This window comes from Microtus ochrogaster, chromosome 18, assembly GCF_000317375.1.
Source record: "Microtus ochrogaster isolate Prairie Vole_2 chromosome 18, MicOch1.0, whole genome shotgun sequence".
Classification (NCBI taxonomy): Eukaryota; Metazoa; Chordata; class Mammalia; order Rodentia; family Cricetidae; genus Microtus; species Microtus ochrogaster.
Genome location: NC_022020.1, coordinates 47,703,131 through 47,720,771, shown reverse-complemented (window position 1 = coordinate 47,720,771; position 17,641 = coordinate 47,703,131). Strand labels below are relative to the sequence as shown.

Here is a 17,641-nt window from a genome sequence, read left to right as displayed (position 1 = left end):
AAAGGGATCCCCGGCGTCTCATTCACTGGTCCGACCGCCCCATGCTCCAGTTCAGTAGGGACCTGCCCCAAACCATAGTGCACCCAGCTTGTCCTGAGCTAAGGAAGAGCTCTCCTCCCGCAAAGCCAGTTTCTCCTTCTAAGTCCCTTCCAATGATAACTTTCTTTTCCTGTATCGGTTCACCCTTTAGACCCAAGTCCACCACCCCGTATTGGCCCCAGGACATCAGAGTCCTATTTTTTTCCCGCCCACCACCCCCAGCACCCAAGCAGAAGCTCTGCAGGGCGGAGCCTCAGACACGCGCCGGCGCGTCCAGCAGGTGGCAGCAGCGAGCGGCCGCGCCCCCCGCGCTGCCAAGCCGCGAGCCCACATCATGGATGGCGAGCTCTCAGGTTTCGCCTGGCTCGCCCTGGCATCCCAGAACCCAGACGACCAGCGGGATTCATGAGCCGCTCTCAGGGGCCAGGGCAGGGGCCTCTGGCTCCCAAAGCTGGCCAAGAGGTGGGTCCCGGGGCGGGTCGCTGCTCCCGAGGCCGGGCGGGGACACTCTGCCCCCGCCCTGCCTCCCTGTGGTCCACACCCCCTTCGGGCTCCGCAGCCTGCCGGCTGGGATAACACGGAGTGCACGCGAGCCGGCGCTGCCAGCCCCTCTACTGCCCGGGGTTCGGGTCCCAGGTGCCGGGGACCGGGCACCCGAGTCCTCCTGGCCTGCCCCTCCTCCCTATTCACCTGCCCTACTCGTCCACTAGCCTTCAAGGCCAGCGACTCCAGCCCAGACGGCGAGGGACCAGCAGGGGGAGAGCGCACCTGAGGATATACAGCTGGTCCTGCTCTGGCTTTTCACCCCTAGGTGATGAGTGAGGCCAGAAGAACGCAAGATTTAAAAAGCAACCGGGGCCTCCGTATTGAATGAAAGACCCACAGCGAAGGCATCACCATGAACACGAGCAGTAAGTGGATCCTCCTCTCCTTTGCCATGGGAACAGGGGTGGGGGCGGGAGGTTCAGGAGCCTGCGCCCCAGCTGCCTGGAAAGAGGAAGGAAGCCGGTATCTGCGGGGACACCTGACCCCGGACTCTGTCCTTCGGGTGCTTTCAGAGCTCCTTGGCACAGGGAGAGAGCTTTGGGGGTCTGCTTTTTCCTGGTGATTTTGCTAATGTTTAATCGGCGGCGCCACTTGTCTCTGTCGGGAAAACTGCTGTCTCTTAGCTATGCCTGGAAAGGCCTAGGAAGCAGCAGTGTGGCCATTGTCTGACTGTGGTGGGCTCCCAGGAGACCTCCATGCCCACATCTGGAAATCCGTGGAGGTCCTACTTGTCCCAGGGAGAGCGGGGAAGCAGTGGGCGGGCCTGGGCGGACCTGGGATAGCAAAGAGCAATTTGATAAACAAATCCTCATGAAGTCACCTTTGAGTCTGGAAGAAAGATCCAGCTTCGGTTCCCTCAGTGGTCCAGGCTGACTGCCCACCTGCCTGGAGGCTGCTTAGCCTCCAGGAGAATGAGAGGAAGTGACAAGCCCTTTGAGGACCAGCTCTAGTAATGGCAGAGGCAATAACTGCCCTGCAGAGGCTGGACCAGACATTTTGCTCCTGGTTTGGGCCCTCGCTACAATGAAATGCTCTCAGCAACCCAGCAAGGGACAATCTACCTCCAATAACGTTCGCTCTAACCATGGGCTCTGGTTGAGTTAATGCGACCTGGGCAATGCCTTAGGAGGACATAACTGAGCTCAAATGTCACACTGTCCTGCTCTCTTGTCAACTTGCTTGCTGGGTTCATCCCAGCACCAAATACGACTATTCAAGGGAGGATTCCGGCATGCATTCCCAGTGGGGGGGCTATGACTTTTGGGAATAGTCCCGACTCTACCTCTCAGAGTGCTCAGCTGCAAGACCGGAAGGGTTGAATCAGAGACCCCTCTGATCTAAGGATTGACAAGTTCTACAAAAGCAGTAAGGGGCAAGCAGGGGGAGTGGGTCAGCACCTGAGTGAGACTATGTCCAGCCTGTTTCCTGACCCTCCCTCCATTTCAAGGCCTTGGCACCGAAACGAGGAAAACAAAGCAGAGCGGCTGGGATGGAAATGAAATGTATTTATTTACTACGTATTTGTGTGACTCACGTCTCCGCCGTCTTCCTTTGTGTATTACATAGCTGTGTTAGGCAAGTGAGCGAGGCTGGGCTCCCTTTCCCTCTTATAGCCAAAGAATTTTCCTCTTAGCTGACAGTCTGAAATGATGGCTTTGGCTTTGTACCAGATTTGGGGAGGGGGTGGGGGCAAGTCCTGTCTAACCTATCACTATTGGAGGGCTATATGTTTGCATCTGTGTACTTCCAGAAAAATTAAGGTGTGGATTGCCTGCCACTCCTTCCTCTGTCTAGGGGGGAGTTTTATGTATGGGAGTCTTTCCCAGTAACTGATAGACAAGAACGATAGATCATCTGTTTTCCCAGGAACTAAGAAAGGCAAAAGAAACTGGCTCTGCCTTTTCCCTGTCGAGAATCCTGAGATGCTTGTTCTGTTAGCAGCTCTATTTCAGACTGGAAAAACAAAATACAAAACAGATTTTTTCCCTCATTCTGTCCTTCCCTCCTTCAAAATAATGATCTACATAGTTAAATGTTGTACATAACAAATACTGGGGGGGAAATGCCATTTTTCTAATCAGGGAGTGTTAAGCTGGCAGGGGTCCTGGGACATAGGCAATAAAATGACCAGGACAGCCTTGGGAGCCCCAAGCACCCTATAGGGAGGAGTGCTTAGTAGCTGGAGAACCCCGTGGGGAGACTCAGACTCAGGGCCTGAGAACTGGACTTCATCATTGAACTCCATCCCAATAAAGAGAACCTACAGATGGAGAGGATATAAATAGACCTCATAGGAGTGACAGGGCCATAGGGCCACAGAGGCAGCGTGTTGGCAGGAGGCCCTGGGCTAGTCTGATGCGATCAAAAATGTTCCCCTTTGCGATGTGAAATAGCCTAATTCACACTGCTCCCAGAGTGTATCTCACTTTCAGTTAAAGGGGTCCTCACCCCTGTTACTAAACTGGGCCCTTCTCCTGCTGGCTCCACACCAGCTCTCCCATGGAGGCTGGGAGATTGCTCCAGCTTTGTAGATGACATTTTGCTATTAATATCAGGCCATTCCAAGTCGTTTAGTTAATGGTTGGATTCTGAAAGGTCCTGGATGTGAACTGTATTTGACAGTCAGTGGTTCAGGTGCCAACATCGAAGTTCGGGCAAACCATAACTTATTGCTCGACTCCTAATCAATTCATCTGGAGAACGATCCTACAGGGCTGCGGCTTGGAGGCAACCAGAAGATCAGCTAGAGCCAGGTATTGTGGTGCCCGGCCTATAATCCCAGCTTTATGGTGGCTGAGGAGGCGGGAGGACTTCCCTGAATTCAAAGCTAGCCTGGGCTACCTGGCAAGTTCCAAGTCAGCCTGAATTACAAAGTGAGAAGGAGAAAGGGAATTGGTCAAGCACAGTCTGCACCAGTTCGGTTTGTCTTTTTTCCCTTAGGAACTATGTGATATTCAGCATGTTGTTTCATCTGAAAAAAACAATCAGACTGGGATGGAGACTGCATGGGAAAACTTTGTGTAAAATACTTTGTGGAGGACTTTCCTGTGGGCACGGCTGTCATCATGTCCGCAACAGGTGACCAGCCTGTCCTCTTTCTTCTGATCATCATTGGGATCGTTGTCACCACTAAATTGACTCTGGGACATTAGCGAGCAGATCACTTAGCCCCTCATACTTTTCTCAGGAGCTGAGAAGCATAGCTGGAGGGTAAAGCTGCAGGATGGCATGGACTGACGAGGAGATGCTTTACAAACGGGCATACCTTGTGTTTATTAATGAGACAGTTGTTTCTCACATGACACAACAGGACAGTGCCCAGCCAGTCATTACTCAGTGTGGATTTCAGCATTATCCGTGATCCTTGCTTCTGACATGGTGATCAGCATTGGCAAGGCATCTGGAAGAAGAGTGATTCTGGGGCTGGGGGATGGACCAAGAGGGTGCGTGCAACAGGTGGGCTCTGCCCTCAGAGCCAGTGAGGAAGAGGAAGGGGCTGCCTAGAGCTTTTCCACCCACAGTTCCTTTTCACCCAGGAAGCATTTGCCTAGCCCCAGGTGGATAGGTATGTGAAACAGATAGAGAAATCAAGAAATCGGGGCTGAAGAGATGGCTCAGCAGTCGCTGCTTCTGCGGATTTGATTCCCAGCACCCACGTGGCGGCTCACATTCTCTGAGGATATGACACCCTCTTCTAGCTCTGTGGGCACTAGGTATCCACGTGCTATATATACATACATAAAAGCAAAATGCTCACACAATACAACAATAATATATTTATTATAAAATAAATATAAAAGTGATTTTCCAAAGAAGTCAAATTTTCACTGATAATAAATTATAAAGAAATTTATTTTGAAACAATTCCTTGATATATAAATACTATAAATTTACCACATATTGAAAACTAAAATAAGTTTTCCTACTGCCATGATATGATTATTTATTTTCACACAATTAATTAAATCTTGGTTGACTATTTAATACAGCAGGGCATATAATATCTTTAGCATTTTCAGAGTTTATCATGTATCAGTTTTATAATCATCAATTCTGAAAACGCCATCCCACATAAATATACAATACTAAATGACAGAAATATGTTTAGGGCCATCTCAGAAATTGCTGTAAATTCTGTCCTAATCCCAAGCCAAAATTTTATTTAACAATTTTTCATGAAAGTAAAGTCAATAAACCAAACAAACAAACAAAGAGAAAGTAAAGTCAGCAACACAAATAGCCCTTTTTAAAAGCAAATGTTCTACCGGGTAGTGGTGGTGAATGCAGGAGCATCTCTGTGAGTTCGAGGCCAGCCTGATCTACAAAGTGAGTTCCAGGACAGCCAGGTCTACACAGAGAAACCCTGTCTCAAAAACACACAAACAAATAAAAAACCAAGTAACCAAGTGTTTTAACATAATGCAATCAAAAAAATATACTAATTTGATACTTGCCTCCTGAGGAATGATAGTAAAATAGTATAAAAACTTTTGTTTCACATAATTAAACTATTATGTTTCTATAAGAGCCAAAAAAAAAAAAGTCGGTAAGCACAGTGAAAACACAGCCATGATAAACATGCAAGGGTTTCAAAGCCCAGCTAAGGTGTTCCGGACAGTGTTCTTGGCACCACGTGGTGTGTTAGCACTCTCAGTGAAGAGACGGCACAGTGCGGTCACGTGACACAGCACAGCCTAGACCTGCCAGAAATGCCAAGTTCATTACCTGTTTGACTTTAGATTCTTCTGTGTCCATTGAGTATTCAGGAACCTTTCACCACTGCCAAAGTTTTCACAACCCCGGCATTGTTCCCCAGCCCCATATAAATTGTAACCCACAGCTGAAACCCTCTATCCTAGGAGAGAGGCTTTGGCTTCTAGGGCTGGCTCCCTCGTCCAGCTCTCTTTCCTCCTACACACGGCCAATCTAATTCCAGGGACCATTTGTCTCCTGCCCAACTGAGGCATCTCCTAATTGGTCTGTCCCACCCCCTCAGTCATTCCCCCATATTAACTGTCTGCACCACCTTCTGCAGCATGGCATGGCATGCAATCCAGCCCCACCCCTTCTCTACTACACCCTTATGTGTCCTTTGGGGAGTGGGGTGGTTTTTGGTGTTTGGTTTTTTTGAGACAGGGTTTCTCTTTGTAGCCCTGGCTATCCTAGAACTTGCTTTGTAGACCAGGTTGGCCTTGAACTCAGAGAGATCTACCTCTACCTCCTGAATGCTGGGATTAAGGGTGTGCACCACCGCCACCCTGCTCTGTGTCCTTCTTATGCTTGCCTCTTTCATCCCTCTGAGAGCCCACTCTGTGACCCTCAGTGTCCAGTAAGTCCTCTGCACACCACACGAACCTCTCTGCCCGCTCCCATGCATCACCTATCTGGCCCCTCCACCCTCCAAAGCTGCCAGGTTCTCCCTGTATCCCTCTGCTAGCTAACGTCTCCATTGAGGATGGTCACAGTCTCAGAACTTGTTCCCTGTCGTTCTGTGTGCTTACATGTGGTCCCTGCACGAGGCCCAGCTCTGCAAATACCTAATTCCACATGGGCTGTGGCATGCAGCCTGTGGCAGTGACACACTCTGGGGTTTCCATGAACCCAGACCAATTGCTGTCACTGTCTACAGTCGTGGAGACCATCCATCAACGGTGCATGCTCAGGCAGCAGTAATCTTTTATTCTCTGTTGAAGTTCTTGTGCTGATACCAGGAGTTCCCAAACTAGAAGAGACTGAGTTGACCCCAGCGTTCTTAAAGACCTAATCACCAGCGTCAGTTCCGTGCCCTATAAAATGCCATCTCGCTCACTGAGTGAGAGCTCTCGGAGCCCTTCTATGCCAAACGTAGGCATGCATCACACTTAAGGAGGAATGAGCCTCCTGCACACCGCAGACAAAGCCCTCTGTGCTCCTCCTCGGGGCCTGGCAGGCTACCAAAGTCACTTTTTCTCAGCAGTCTTTCTTTTGTTGGAAAGGGTATTCAGAAATTATTAACCCCACAAGAGTGTTACCGGCAAGAAGAAATTGAGCTTTGACATATAGATTCTTGGGTTCAAAGTCAGGATTATCATGTACTGGGTGATCTCAGACATAAGAGATTATGTCTAGAATGTGATTGATAAGGTACAAACGATCGGGGTTCTTGAGAGAACCAAATGAAATGCTCGTGAGTGTTGGGTCTCCGCGAACAGAGGTGAATCGGAAATTGGCCGTTGGGTAAAGCAAGATTCTGAACTGATGGTGTCATAGTAGCCAGGCTCTTAGATTGATATCAGATTATTTCATCATTACAGTCACTAGTATGGGGCTTTGTATATAAATGAGCCATAACCTGCAGGAAGATTATTAACCTGGCATTGTACTGGGCTTAAGCTATAAAGGGCAGATAGGAAGTAAGAATCCTATGTGGTTGACACATATTGTCCTGGTTCATGCGGGTTACAAGATAGAAGAAGTAGGAGAGAGATCTGTTGGAAACAATAACAAACAAACAAACAAAAAAGCAGCTGGGCTCTCAGCTTGGCTTCTGGCAGGGGATGGGGGCAATGTATAGCGAGTTTGAGAAAAAGCTTCTTCACAAATGTGTGGGAAACGTGCAGAAAAATAAAAGACTCAGCAATGGCCTGGAGCTGAGAGGTTAGTTACAACAGCCATTCCACAACCCCATCATGATGGCACCTGGCCTGAAGGGCAGAAGGAAGGAGCCAGAAGGTTCTGCTTGGTGCTGGGTGTGACTACTTAACAGGGCCTGCAACCCTTGGTTCCAAGAGAGCAACCACCCCAGTTCTAGAGAAGTAGCCAGGGGAACCAACACCATTCTGTCCTCTCTTGGGTTCACCCCAGTGGCCCAGTCCCACTAGAAGCCACAGGGAAAGAAAGATAACTGACAGACGTATAATAGCTACCCTCCCATAGCCACACAGGGCTCAAAGCCAGCTAAGAAGAGAGGCAGGAGACAAGAGCAGTCAGTGTGTAGACACCAGCACAGGGAGCAAGATATCCTTCCTCTGCCAATGCCACTGCTTGCACCAAAGAGAAGGAGCCATTCCCAACACAAATGCGGTAAGATGCCACTCAAGAAATTCCAAACCTAGAAAGAAAAATGTTCCCAAATCATGAAGCATTTGTTGATAATGATTACCTGAGGGGGCCTAGAGTAATAATGTAAATAAACCGTTCTTTAAATCGTTCAAAATAACAGCACACATCTCTGAAAATCACAGTATGGTTTCAAGATCACTTGGCTTGTATAAAGGAGGTGATATCCGTTCTGGATCCCGACTTCCCTGTCTGGCAAATGTTTCATCTTGCTGAGATAGCATCTGCTCTAGTGAATGGTCAACCCCTGGCTCTCACCCAGCGTTCACCAGATTCCATTGTAAATGACCAGAAAACACCCAGAAGCCTGTAAGCACCTCCAGCTCTGGGTAGTTCGCTGATTAAATTGTCATCCTGCAGTTCTTAAGGGAACGCTGAACTGGAATTGTTGAGTTTAAATCCATCCCTACCCCTTACTTGCTGTGCGTGTCTATAAGTAAAATGCCTGCTTTCTACCCTAACTTCCCTTCTATGACGATAATCAAGAGGGCGTGGAGATTTAATAAGACTTCTCATGGCATTGTTGGGAATAGTCAGTGTGTGGTTAGAGTGATGGCTCAGCGAAGAAGGGCTTTTGTTGCTCTCAGGAAGATCTGGGTTCAGTTCCCAGCACCCGTGTGGTGGTTCAGAACCATCCTTAACTCCAGTTCTAGAGGATCTGATGCTTTCTTCTGGCCTCTGAGGACACCGGACACTCACATTGTGTATATACATACATGCAGGCAAGATACTCATATGCATCACATAAAATAAATCTTTTTTTAAAGTAATAAATCCATCTGTAGTTGCAAATTGCTTGAAGTGATGTCCAGCACATACCAAGTGATTATAAAAAGAGTAAAAAGAGCCTATTAACTCGCTAGGGTTTTCATAGCCAAGTATATTACCTGCTGGGTGTTTTGAACAACAGAGACGTGTTGTTTTACAGTTCTTGAGGCTGTGAGTCCAAAGTCAAGGTTTTACCACAGCAAGTTCCCTCTGATGATCTGAGACTCCAGATGTCTCCTGGCCTGTGCCTAGCTATCTTCTTGTTTCTCTTCAGATCTTCCAAGTGTGTGTGTGTGTGTGTGTGTGTGTGTGTGTGTGTGTGTGTGTGTGTGTGTGTTCATGTACCCATGTGCAGATTGCTCCTTCTGGTAAGGAGACAAGGCGCACTGAATTAGGACCACCCTTGTGGCCTTATTTTAACTTGGTTATCTATATGAAGGCTATCTATAAATCTGACTGTGTTCTAAGAAACCAGGTCTTGAGATCTTCAAGTCTGAATCAGGATGGAGGACACAAGTCAATCCCAGTGCCATGACTGTTGGGGCAAAGCCCCTCAAAATGAAATATTCCCTGTGGGTATGTCTCCAAACTCCAAGCCCCCAGAGCTGGCACAGGATGCTGACAGTAACAAGAAATACTAGTGTCGCCTAAGTTCTCTCTCCAGTTTTTATGTTTAAACACTCACTTTGCCATTCCTGACCAGAAAGGGAGTCATCTTGGGCTAGAAATAGTGCTCAGTTGGCAGTGTGTGTGTACATAGTGATGCTGTACACAGCAGGCTCTGGCTTGGATCCCTGTATAACCTGGGGGTGGAGGCCTGCGCCTTAATCACAACTCTCAGGAGGAGGAGGAGGAAGGAGGATCAGAAGTTCAAGGTCATCCTCAGCTACACAGCCACCAAGGCCAGCCTGAGCTACCTGTGATTCTGTCTTAGGAAAGAAAGAGGAGTGGGTACCTCATACAAGGGAGGACCAGAGGTGGCTGAGCATACTCACACTCAGTTTGCTGCACACACATGACACACCCACTCAGGACATTATTCATCTTTGTTACTCCGTAGTGTAAGGGAATTGACAGGCATGGTCTTGGTTTCCAGTTTGCGTAGCTCCTGGTAATGCCCAAAAGGAAATCAAAACTCAAAAGATATTTGTTAAAAGCTAGGTCTGCACCAAGCATGATTCTGGTAACTGACAATATATAAAGCTGGTGTGGCTCACTTTCATGGACTTTACAGTGAGGCCCCTGGCGGCCAACATGCAGTGTTTGCCCTGTACTGAGTATTTAATAAATTTGAATTATTAGGTAACTCAAAATTGGGATTTCTAGTTTATCTTTAAAGCAAAAGTAGAGCTGAGTGGTGGTGATGCACACTTCTAATTCCAGTGCTCAGGAGGCAGAGACATGGATATCTCTGAGTTCAAGGCCAGCCTGGTCTACAGAACAAGTTCCAGGATAGCTGGGGACACATAGAGAAACTCTGTTTTTAAAAAAAAAAAAAAAGCCTAGAAGATTCCAATCCCTGTCCCCCACTCTGCAGCATGACTGCAGTCAGTAGGATTTATACTGTAAGTATGCTGTATGTATACGAGTTTCTTTAGCCACAGTCATCCCCAATGCCTAGAGTTGCCCCCGCTTCCTATTTTTTCCCAGCTTCCTATTACTTAACAAAAATTTCTATGTTATGTTGCCACTATGGCACTTGAATTATAGCCCAGTCTAGTAAATTGATCCATATAGCATTGTAAGTGGAGAAGCGCATCTTCGCTTGTAAAGTCACAGCTTCTTCATGATGCTTAAGGGAGGGTGTCCTGCCTGGAGTTGATAGCCGATCATCCTGTCTCCTACTACCAGGTATTAAAGTCCTTGAAGGGAACAGACCCCACTGCGGTCTTTATTTCCCTTGCTGACCTGTCCCAGGGGGTGGATTTCTTATCCCGTTAGATACATTTGAGGGAAGGCAGGGTACCCTGTCTCCTGGAGGTCAGATTTCGCTTCCATGGAACGTGGTAGTAGAAAATAGAACCCAGAGCAAAGGAGACTATTTTGGATCAATGGTCCCCAGCACTTGAAACAAGGTATCCTTCAAGTCTCGTTTCATGGCCGTTCCATTTTTGTGGTGACATAGAAAGCATGCCTGGTCCATCTGAGGACAATCCTGTCACAGTACGAGCTCTGTGTCAGCTCGGGAGGACACTGCCGGGAGCAAGTGCTGGGAGAGACAGGGATCTCCCATAGCTATCCAGAGCCTTTCTAGAATGCAGCTTCCTCCCACCCCTCTGGGGAAGATCACAGAAAGCTAAGCACAGTGCCTGTTAGACACAGCAGCTCGAAAGACATCTAAGGAATGAATTGGTTAATAGAAAGCCCATGTTCTCTGCAAAACCCTTCAATAAAGATACACGACTGTGTCCTTTCTTAGTTGAATTCTCCCATCCTCAACCACCGAAATGCCCCTATCAAGGAAGGAGAGGCATCGAGGGGGGCTGGCTTCGGGCTCAGGGGGAGGCACGGAGCACTGTGGGCTGCTGGCGTATGTGTTCCAGGCTGTGTGGACTCCAAGAGATGAGAGCCATGCTCTGCGGAACCCTGGTTAGGCTCTGCCTCCAGACACATCATATTCAGCAAGGACAGTGATAACCATGTGCTCAGGAAGAAGTGGCCAAAAAGTGGAGGATGCAAAACCTGCTAGGGAGTAGGAAGACCTAGGCTCAGCATCGCATATCGGTCCATGTCTGCCTGAGAGTGCAGTTAACCCCTCAGATATCTATCTCAGTGGAGCAGAAGCCAGACAAAGAGCACACACCGGCAGGCCCCCCCATTGCAGTGGGTTGCTGGGGCAGGATCCTGCTTCTGCAGCGGTGACCAGCTCCAGCCCCTCCTGACCACACCCCACTCCACCCTGGCAGAATCTTCCAGAGCTGCTTCCTTGCATCTGCTTGATTTTTGTGCAAAGCGAAGGTCTTTCTCCATGGGCTGCCATCACTTGCCCTCAGCGGCAGAGCCAATGAGGTGACTGCTTTGAGTAGTCTAATGACACAGTTGATCTATTTTAAGCACCTGAAGCGTACTCCACCAAGTGCCAATCTTCCTGCTGCGAGCCACTCTCAGCATGCAGGAGCGGGGGGGGGGGGGGCTGCCTGAGGTCTGCTCCTGCATTTTAAGATCCAGGAAACCGCCTAGGAATCCTGGCCCTGCTGTCCAAAGGGAGACGAAGGCATCCAGTGAATTATGGTATTTTCACAGTCAAAATGGAAGCCTTGCCTCTGATGTTGGGATTATGTGGCACTGGCACCTCAGGTGACCGTAAATCCCCCTTTCAAAGGGCACACACAGCCCCGGGACTGCCACACACATAAGAGGAGACCTAGGAGGCAGCTTTTCTGGAACAATGAGAAGCCCAACCTCCATCAGAGATGCCTCCTCCTCCCTCTCCTCCCCCTCCTCCCAACGAAGAGGTCTTCTTTCCTAACTGCAGCCTGAGTATTTTCTGCATGTTACTTTATTGAATCCTTACAACGCTGCCCTGAGTTCTGTCTCTAAGACAGGTCCCACGTTATGATGTATTCTCGCCATTCTGCACAGACAGACCTAGCACAATCTATAATGGTTATGTTCATTAGCTCATTGACTTTCTTTCTGTCTCTGGTCCCCTTGGAGAACTCCCATGATAGCTGGGTGACAGACCTCGCCTGCTTTGTTCTGCTTGCTCCTTGCCCCTAATTCAGTCTTAGAAGAGTACTGCTTGTACCAGCATATGTAGGACACAGGTTCATGGCTTCTCCTGTGCTAACCCCCTGAGCCCTCGCAAAAATCCTGCATGGTAGATCCCATATATTATACTTAATTCACAGAAAGAGAAACTGGCTCAGACAATGAACAGCTGGCTCCAAACTCAGGTTTGAAACGGGCCACAGAGACTTGAGAAAAGATCAATTTAATATCCTTATTTTACATAAAAAAAGAAACTGAAGTTCACAAATAAGATCACCTGGACAAGGTTCCACAAGCTAGGAAGCAACTGTGCAGGTGTCAAACCATGTCCATCTGGCTGAGGCCACCTTTCCTGCCTTTCTGTCCATCCTCTGCACCATCTTTCCCTGTTTTCTGTGATGCAAATCCCAGGGAATGCATGGATTGGAGGTCAGTCTTGCAGTTGGCTGTCCCGGGACTATTTGCTCCTTCACTCAGACAATAAACAAATCCCCAACCTATATGGCAACGATGTTTCAGGCAGCTGAGATACCCAGGACAGAGATCCCAACCAAAGATCATTTTCACCCTGCATCTCCAAGGCACAGGCACTGGGGACTGTGCTGTCAGGGAACCCTTCAGGTGCAGAGAAACGAGAGATGTGAAGGCAAACCCAAGTCCCCTGAAAGGCTTTGGAGGGTACCATTCAATCTAGACTTCAAGGAGATGAACAAATTGTGTTAGATCATGGGGAAGGAACAACATGGCTTATTTAGTTATTCCAATTGGCAAGCATCCCACAACCCCTTATTGTACAGCTCCTGAGTCCTGGGCCTTTGACTGGAATCTGGGCTGTAGGACAACATCAAAGGCCATGAGCATCTGGGGAAGGGTCAGGGGCACCAGCTGCTGTGTGCATGCAGTAGGAAACCTGAGTTGATACATAGGGTGAAATAAGGCTGGAGGGCTGGTGAGGCTCGGGTCCTTGAGAGTTTCGGGTGCCAGTTAAGGAGTGTGTGTTACAGTTTACAGTCAGGGCAGAGACACGAGAGGGTTTGAGCTGAGTAGTGACGGGTCGGAGGCTGTGCATTATTTAAGAAGAACTCGTGGCAACACCTAACCGATAACACTGCAGAGCCCAGGGGGTTGGCAACATGCAGTGGTACAGCGGCTTCTGAGAGGGCGAGCTTGGGACTGTAGAGAGGTCATGGTGCAGTCCCTCACCAGGCATTACTGTCTGCATCACGACTCTCGTGCCCAGCAGTGGATCTGATATCTGATTCTGCTGTCTGACACTATGCAAATTGAGAAACTTTAAAAACTAGGTCACCGACCCAGTCGCCAGAGCTCGGTGGTAGTGAGTGCTTGAGCTACACCATTAGACAGGTAGCTCGGGTTCAGATTCCAGCGGCTCTCTGCTTGAGGGCCACGTCACCTGCCCTGGCTCGCTTTATCTCTCCCTGCCCACAAGTCAGTTTCCTCTCTAGATAGGAGCAAGATGGGAGTGAAAGAACGGGTGTGAGATGCTTAGCATAGTGCCCGATATGTGGAAAACACTCCAAAAGATAGATGTGAGAAAGTGATGAAAAACAGTTGAATGTGTTGGGAGAAGTCCCGTTAAATATGAGAAGTAATCATCACATTGGACGAGCTATTGTGACACTGTCATGCCTTCATCGTTCACTTTCTTGGGAAAGGGGATCAGGAGCATGTATTAATAACACAGGACTTAATTGTTAGCTAGTAACTAGGGACTTGGCTGTGGGAACTCCTTCAGCCAATAGCCTTTAAGATACCGGCCCACTTTGGGCGTGGTCTCTGCAGAGGAAAAGCAAGCGCTGGGAACTGGAGCGGAATCCAGCAGCAGCCAAGGGGTTCCCGTTGCCAGTGCATGCAGAGGATAGCAGATCGCTACCCTTACTGTGAGTTTATCCCCAGATAAATAAACCTTTGTTACACTCCATTTTGGGCTATTGTGGAACTCTTTTGTGCGCCAACAGGACTTTATTACATGTTAGATCCCATTCTGAACACTCCCCATAAATAGGCTGTTTTGTTTTTGTTTTTTTAATTGCAGCCATGAGTCAGTGGTCACATTGTATTTTGGGGGGAGGGGTCAGTTTTGGTTTTTGAAGATTGGTTTTGGTTTGGTTTTCTCTGTGTGTACCCCTGGCTGTCCTGGAACTTACTCTGTAGACCAGGCTAGCCTTGAACTCACAAGATCTGCTTGCCTTTGCCCTCCTGAGTGCATATGCCACGACCACTTAGCGTCACAATGATTTTTTAAGGTGAATTATTCATTTCATTAAGATTACTAAATTGAGATGATATAGGGACACCAGTGGCCATTTTATCTAGCAAAAGCAGGAAAAATGAAATCATAGCTGCGATCATATAGAAAAATCCATGAGTCCATCCATACCTCCCACCCCAGACCTCCCTGCTGTAAGAACCATCGAATTCTATTTTTGCTTCAGCTGCTTTCAGCTGGGTTCCTGTAGTCTACACCTGCGCAGACTCCAAACAAGGGAAGGGGGTTATAAGCCAGGTGCTTCACTCTTACAGACTTTCTCGTTCATCATGCTCCTAGCCATCTTTAGGATAAAACCCTCTTCCACACAAACCCTGCTCGTGCCCGCCCTTCTGAAGTGACTTTTTGCTTTCTGCTAAAGTCTATTTCATTTGAATAATTTGATTCAGACATCTTTCTGGCTGCAACTCATTTTCTGTAGGTCAGTGTAGTTTGCCAGTGCATTCCTTAGCGTCCCCCTTAAATCCAAAGCTCCTTGAGGACAGGAGGCATGTGTTGCTCAGCTGTGCTTACACTTGCTCCCCATCTGCAGCCCCAGACCATGGGGGGACCAGGGAATAGCTTCCAGAGCTTGAGAGAATGCCTGTGCATGCTGGACTTCAGACACATGGCATCTGCTACCAGCAGATCCGACATAGATATAAGAGTGCTGGCACAGAGAGACTCAGAAATGGTTTTGACACTAAAAAGGAGGTCTCAGGTAACCTGCATGTGGCTGCATAGATGTGTGCGGTTGGAGGTTTGACACTTGTATGCACGGTATCCACAATAAAAAGTTTTTAAAAAAAAAACTGGCTATGTATGCTGGCGCACGCCTTTAATCTTAGCATTTGGGAGCAGAGGCAGGTGGAACTCTGTAAATTAGAGGCCAACCTGATCTACATAGTGAGTTCCTTGACAGCCAGAGTTACATGAGCCCCCGTTTCTTAGTCACTGTTCTATTGCTGCAAAGAGACGCCATGACCAAGGCAAATATTATAAAAGAAGCATCTAATTGGGGGCTTGCTTACAATTTCAGAGGTTTAATCCTTTATCATCATGACAGGGAACATGGCAGCACACAGGCAGGTGCTGGAGCAGGAACTGAGAGCTACAACCTACTCCATAAGCAAGAGAGGAAGATCTGGGATTAACATGAGCTTTTGAAACCTCAAAGTCCACCCCCATGGCACACTTCCTCCAACAAGGCCACACCTCCCAACCTTCTAATCCTATCAAAAAGTTCCACTCCCTAGTGACTAAGCATTCAAATATATGAGCCTTTGTGGGGGATTATTCTTATTCAAACCACCATACCCTGTCTTAAAATAAATGTTAAAAATAAAATTAGAGCCAGGCAGTGGTGGCGCATGCCTTTAATCCCAGCACTCGGGAGGCAGAGGCAGGCGGATCTCTGTGAGTTCGAGACCAGCCTGGTCTACAGAGCTAGTTCCAGGACAGGCTCCAAAGCCACAGAGAAACCCTGTCTCGAAAAACCAAAAAAAAAAATAAAATAAAATTAGAGGATATGAGAGACACAAAGGTTGAAAGTTAAAAAACAAAATTAAATTCAAGGAGTCCTTCCAGCTGACAAGTCCGTCCATCCATCCCTGCTGCTATTATTACACAACCTCTGTTAACCAATGTATAAAAATTAATTGAAAATATACCACAGACCTAAAGAAGATAAAATCTAAAATCATAAGATGTCTCAAGAAAGTATAGGTTAAGTATCTTATGACTCTGAAGTAGGCAGTGACTTCCTTGACCACTAAAATCAGTAAAAACAGGTAATAACCCACACAACAGATCCCAAAAGAATAAAGATAAGTGGCCAGCAGACCCTAAAAAGGAACTCTACATCATTGGTTTCTGGTGAAATACAGTTTAAAAGGTCCGTGTATGTTACTGGTGGAAATGCAAATAACAATCACTGTAGAGGATGGCATAGGGTGTCATAAAAATTCAGACCACACCTACCTGTGATCCAGCAACACCTTTCTTAGCTGTGGGCTCATGAGAGATGAAAACACAGATCTGCAGGAAGATTTATGCAAGAATGTTCCTGGCATATCCTTCGTAATAGCCCAAAGCTAAAAGCAACCCAAACGTTTGTCTGCACACAGTTAGATAAGCAGATCGGGATCCATTTATACAATAGATTATCACTTGCTAAGAAAAAGTCACAACCTGCTGATACAAGCCGCAACATGAATTAGTGGTAGAAACCGATGAATAGGGAAGTCAGATATAAAAGTATAAATTGTCTGATTCCATTTATGTGAAGTTCAGGAGCAGACAGAATGAATCGTGGTAGGCAGAAATCATAACCTGGGACCCGGCAAGATTAATCAACACAGGCAGAAATCATAACAGAGATGTCACAATCAGTAAAAGGCTTACCACGCAGCCTGAAGACTTGAGTTGAGAGATTAGCACTCGTGTTTTTAAAAAGAAAGAAAGAAAAGCCAGACACCACTGTATACACAGTTCTAATCCTGGCATTGGGCAGGCAGAGATAGGAGGATCCCTGGGACTCAATGAACAGCCAGTCCAGTCAAATGGGTGAACTCTGGCCAAGGTGGATAGCAATAGAGGAAGACACCAACCTCAACTTTTGACCTTTGCACTCTTGTGTACACACATGCGCATGTTTGCCTGTGTGCGTATGCATGCACATCCATGAACAACATGCACATAAAGAAATCATAACGGAGTTTGCTTTTGATAAGGAAAAGAGTGACTGATTGCAAAAGGTCCCACAACAAATTATCAGGAGAGACGGAAATGCCCCTTACCTTGATCACGACTTTGTGTATTTACCAAAACTCTTGGTAAGATCTATATGTTTAGAAATAATAAACTGTGCACAGTTTCAGTGTGGCACATGGTCATCCCCTTAGAATCTGATCCTAAAAACAGAACTGACTTCCCATCTCAGCTGTCCTGCTGAGCCTGAAGCCTGAGGCTGTTCCTCTCATCAGGGCCAGCCTGTGGGCCTGCTTGTCCTAAAGGGCTAGTTCAGCCAGAACACCTGTAGAAGTATTAGTGGTTGATATGCAAACCTTGAAGCATTATATATTTCAAGAGCCACCTCGCCAATATAGCTATACTGCTCTCCATGGCTCGGACACCCTAACCACACTGGTCTCCTAGACGTGAGCATGTCCCCTCCAGCCCCAGGTCCCTTGCGTGTGAATTTCCTCCAGC

General features: G+C 47.5%; 1 protein-coding gene across 7 annotated transcripts in view; it reads left to right on the top strand.

The window, feature by feature from the left end:
• Nucleotides 1-352: 352 nt before the first annotated feature.
• Nucleotides 353-17,641, top strand: part of Ablim3 (actin binding LIM protein family member 3) — a 116,905-nt gene continuing 99,616 nt past the window's right edge. For 5 of the 7 annotated variants that reach the window (XM_026783367.1, XM_026783366.1, XM_026783364.1 and 2 more), the window contains exons 1-2: nucleotides 353-501; nucleotides 750-950. In XM_026783367.1, the coding sequence (XP_026639168.1) occupies nucleotides 938-950 (13 nt within the window). In that variant the 5' untranslated portion in view covers nucleotides 353-501; nucleotides 750-937. The other 2 variants (XM_005356180.2, XM_005356179.3) reach the window with 2 other exon arrangements.